Genomic DNA, 5,449 nt, shown 5'->3' with positions numbered 1-5,449 from the left:
CTTTATCAAGATCCATGTTATGTTTTACGTTCGCTACTCGTCTTTTGACTACTGGTCCTAATTGAATATGTCCTACCCCTGGATCCGATCTAGAACCTGATCTACTCGGTAATTTATGCCTATCACTTTTTTGTGGAGGTAGAATTTTACCCTACCATTCTGTGTGACTATTTGTTCTTAAAAATTCTTTCTAACAGTGGCTGTGCTACTGTCTATTTCCCCAGTATTTTCTACAAATTCTTCTTTTATTAAACTTTTTACTACTACTGATTTATCTTTACTTTTACTTTTTAACTTTTTAGTTGCTACTTGTTTTCAATTCACTACACATAACAGTATACGGTATGGCCCCTCTATATATTCTTTACTCTATGAATTAAACACTCGAGGAAAGAAATAGAGACATTTGATCAGTTATTGTTTCGTTTAAGAGTTTTGCATATAGGTATTGGGACTTTAAATGGAAGCATTAACGGATCAAATGGCTAAAGTAGTCTCAATAAGAAAATAATACGAATATAGTCTTGTTGATTTAGTCAATAGCGTGAATTGGTACTTTGATTAAATAGCACAATGAGCGCTAGGGATTCAATTAGCAAGATAAAAATAAATACAACAATACAGTAAAATAAAATCATTTTAATGTTGGACTAGATCAAAAATGCAACTTTAATTGAATGTGTTATTGATGATCTGAACCTGCAGTAAATAAGATAAAATCACACGATAATTAAAATAACATAGTGAATAGAAAATCGTGGCACCCCCTACCCAGACAGCAATCCAATATTAGTAAAACTTTCTAGGAATGTTTTTAGTCGAACAATCACCTTCTGAGAAAGTTTTATTGTCATTTCCACATAATTATTCAAAGTTCCAATAATCTTCTAACAAAATTATTTGGCCACAAAAGTAACAATCTCCTAATATTTCGTTAAAAGATTCTTAAAATATTAATTCAAAAGATTCTGTAAACATTATTTTAAAAGATTCTTAAAACATTAATTCAAAAGATTCTGTAAACATTATTTTAAAAGATTCTTAAAACAATACTTCTAAATATTATTAAATTAGTTATTATAATATTTTTATAAAGTTATATCTAATTTTAGAATATGTTAATAAAGTTAATATTCTAAATATAACATTTCATTTTTAAACTAGTAAAATATTATTTTAAATTAATATTATGACAACTTCCATACTCATAAATTGAGAGGGCTCGAAAGTTACCTCAACCTATATTAAAGTTTGGAATAAAAAGGATAATATGTAAAACAAACTATTTATTTAAGATCTCTTTATTATTATAATAACTTTTTATAATAATTTTATTAATACAATTATTTAATTTATCAATTTAATATCTTTGTTCTTTTTTTCATTTTTCTCCTTAATTCTGAATTTTGCATGATCCAACCAGACCCGAAGTGGAACATCAATTTTTTTATCAGGTACTTTAGCATATTGCAAATTTAATCTCACAGCATCTAAAACAAATTAAATGATTTATTACAAATGTAAAGAAATAAAGTAAAATTGCAACAATAGCTGTTTATGATCAGCAGGTCAAATATTATTGACAAACACATTGAAGGTTATAAATAAGTAAAGATTCTTTTTTTGTCTGGTAGCTATTGTATATATTACACTATATATAGGTGTAATTAAATAATTGTAAGCTATGAGAGTTGCTATACCTAATATTTATTCAGAAAGAATAGTTTATGATAGGTTATTTAAGCACATACACTAAGAATATTTAAGAGCTATAATAAATGATACAAAATATAATAAAATAAATTTACAGATGTAAGAGAAACAATGATTTAAAACAAACTATACAACTACGTGGGCAAGAATGTTTAACTAAAATAGAGGAACCATGAAAATTACCTTTAAATAAATATATATTATTATTAATATGAAATATAAATATACAATAATACTAAAAATTAGGTAGGTAATTGTACTGCTGTACAGTATAGATATCGAGTGTTGGTACCTTACCATTGAGTAAGTCACTAATAATGTTTGTGTTCAATTTGAATTCTATGATATATCAATGCATATACAAAAAACGACTATGGGAGAAGATGGTTCTTAGCCAATATTACTATAGAATAACTAATAAGTATAATTTATCATATATTTATATTGCAATTAAAGCTTTTAGTATGTTATTAGTATTACAGTAAGTTAAATTAATTTTTGCCGAAAACATTACATTTGGAAATGTTTTTGAGTATATAAAATGTAATAATAATAAATGTAACTTTAAAAGCATACAAAAAAAATATCAAAAATAATTAAAACACATATTATCATTCATTGCTCTGAATCTAATCTAATTATTTATTATATAGCCTATATAAATAAAAAACAAAATGGTTTACCGTATTGCACATATTAAAATGTATTAATTTTATTTTCAAAGAATTTAGTTTTAACTTTTAAGTGCTGGTGAAAATGGTGGTCATTATACATAGATATCATAAGAGTTATAAAAACTAAAATATATAAACATTTGTTATACATGAGTACTTACCAATAATCACCTGGTATATTTTAAGACTTCCAAATGGCTTATTATTTTTGAAACCAGTTAGTGAATAACTTAAAAGTAATGTATCATCACACAAACGTGAAATAATTCTTCTCACACTGGTGTTTAAATTATTATTGTCAACCAACAACGATAATTTACAAATCTAAAATAAATAAATAATAAAATATTAAAGATTTAATATTTGTTAATAATATATTATATTATATTATAATTATGAATATTATAAAAACATATACTTATGTCTTATATCGTATCAATATCACAATAGAAGTATAAGTTAAAAATGTATAATCAACACAAAAAACTACATTTTATTTTTTTTCATTATTACCAACCAATTCATTTCTATAATGGGTATCATCTATTTTGTTCTCTACTGCCATAAGTTCATCATCACTAGTCAATGGGAATATGTTCATATCAATTGAATTTTGTTTTGGGGAAATCGTCGATATAAAATTATTGTTTGATTGTGCCATTAGTGCTTGCACCTTTTCGTTAGTATCTTTAATAATATGCATCATAGCACTCATGTCATATTTTAAGTGAGTTAATGATGTGAATGTAAACTTTTGAAAATCTACAAATATACAAAACAAATATTAATAATGTAAAATGATTGGTGCCGATTAATTCAAGTTATAATAGATATTATTTTCTTGACATAGGTATTTCATTTAAATAGACTGTTTATTCCAGTTTCTATACCAGTTATAATTCCTATTAATAAACATCGGTATCATACTAATCTTGATTTATTTTTTATTTTTAAGTTTAGGTATAGTTTAATTTAAACATATAGCTATAGGTATTAAAATATTTTTAATGAGTGTTAAGTATCATAATTATTATTAGTAAATTATTCAGTAATTAATGAATTTAATTTTACATTACCGTGAGAAGACATGAACACACCACCATCAGGATTAATACTTGAATGAAAATTATCTGCAGATTTTGTTGTAACGCTATCTCCTGAAATGAATTAAAATATAATAAAATATTAAGGTCCATCAAATGTTGATGTTAAATGTTAAATATTTATCATATATAATAGTAATTATATTGTTCTTTTTAGAAGATTTTGTTTGACTTATGTATTATTTACCATCATTCACATTTATACTAAGGTTTTTACTATTTGCATCCAAAACCAAAGTTTTTGTTACATGTTTCAATGCTTCTGCATCTTCAGTTTGGTTGTTAGTACTTGATATATTCCATTTTCCAGGTGATTTATGCACTCCTTGAAAATTCGGTGCTATTTCAGTTTGTTCATATCTATTTAAATGATTGACCTTCCAAACTTGGGTGTTTGGTGAAAATACAGCGTTTGATGAGGATTGGATCAAAATATTATCTTCTGAATTTGAATCATAACTACCTAATAAATGTGACAAAAAAAAAAAAAAATGTAATTTAAGTTATAATAGAATCAATGCATTTAATTTTAATATAATTAGTTATAATTATAACATTTAAATACTATAAATAATATACCTTTATTGCTTATGAAGCGTTCATTTCCCCACGTTGGATCACAATCTGAATCATCATTATCATCAGCAATATTATCGTCATTATTATCACTCAGTGATTCATGATTGTCAACATTGAATATAGATTCAACATCGTGTTTTGATTTTGTTACTATAGGAATTAAACATTAAATTTGTATTTATATATTATACTTAAAATGCTGATATTATTATTACAAAACAAAACTTTAATAGTACCTAATTTAAAAACTAACCTTTAGAGCAATAATCTTTATACATAGGTGGTGGAAAACGCATGTCAACTAATCCTGCAGATGAATTAAATGTTTTCTTTTTTTTTTTTTTTATCTCATCTTCTGTTGTAGACAAGTCCGAATTTGTAGTTGCTCTTGAGAGTTTGGCTTGTGCTTCAGCTAATGTTGCTAAAAAAAACAACTTTAAGTATATTATACAAATTACAAATAATATGGTACTATAAATAACAATAATATATGCAATAATAATTAAAAGAATTGGTACCATAGTTTTTTGTTCCCAAAATACGTGCTGGATAATAAAAAAAATCTGTTTTATTTGGCTTGTATCGGTTTTTAATTAACTTTTTTATATTTTTTGATGACTTTGGCCAAGCACAAAGATCTTTTTGGACCCATGTATCAGGCACTGCTTCAATACAGTTATCTTTAAGAAAACAGACAACTTCCCATCTACCCATCTGTTAATTAAAAATATAACAAAATTAAATAAAATTAAATAAAAGTTAAATGTATGTATTTTTGATTTTATTATTGTATATTAAAACCACCATATTTATCTATAATTAAATCATGATAGTAAAATTATTAAACATATATAAGTAAACCGAATAACCGATATATACCTTCTTAACAAAATTTATTAAATTATCATATATACCTGGAAGTAATTATTATTATCCAGTATGTATAACTGACACCGCAATTATTTTTTTATCATGATTAAAAATCATCATTTTTCTTTTTATCTCTGTGATGTTCCAACAATTTAATGTTTCTGATAAATTATTGACATAGTAAATATCAAGTTTTTTGGAATTTATTGGTTCAATGAAAAAAGGTGTTACATTATTATATTTGTTTTCCAATTATTAAAATATTGTTATTCATTTCTATAACATTAACACATTTAACAACTTCTCCACTGTTTGTTAAAATAAAACAATCTGATTCTTTTTGTTTTTTAATAGAAATATGAACATTTCTGTATAATAAACTGTTATACTGAACTCCGACGATATTATCTATTAAAGGACCATTTGTGTGAGGTCTTTTAAGAATAGGTTTCTCATAATATAATTGTGTCTTTTTGAAAGTATTTAAATTAATTGAGCTTATTTCAGAAT

General features: G+C 24.5%; 1 protein-coding gene across 1 annotated transcript; it reads right to left on the bottom strand.

Moving 5' to 3' along the window:
* Nucleotides 1-3,648: 3,648 nt before the first annotated feature.
* LOC115033660 lies at nt 3,649-4,826 on the bottom strand. The gene is made up of 3 exons (XM_029486722.1): nt 4,323-4,826; nt 4,070-4,219; nt 3,649-3,953 (listed from the first exon to the last, which is right to left on the bottom strand). Exons 1-3 carry the CDS (start codon nt 4,588-4,590, stop codon nt 3,670-3,672), a joined length of 702 nt encoding a protein of 233 aa, XP_029342582.1. The 5' UTR covers nt 4,591-4,826; the 3' UTR covers nt 3,649-3,669.
* Between the last annotated feature and the right edge of the window lie 623 nt (nt 4,827-5,449).

This window comes from Acyrthosiphon pisum, chromosome A1, assembly GCF_005508785.2.
Source record: "Acyrthosiphon pisum isolate AL4f chromosome A1, pea_aphid_22Mar2018_4r6ur, whole genome shotgun sequence".
Classification (NCBI taxonomy): Eukaryota; Metazoa; Arthropoda; class Insecta; order Hemiptera; family Aphididae; genus Acyrthosiphon; species Acyrthosiphon pisum.
This window is presented reverse-complemented; position numbering and strand designations above follow the sequence as displayed.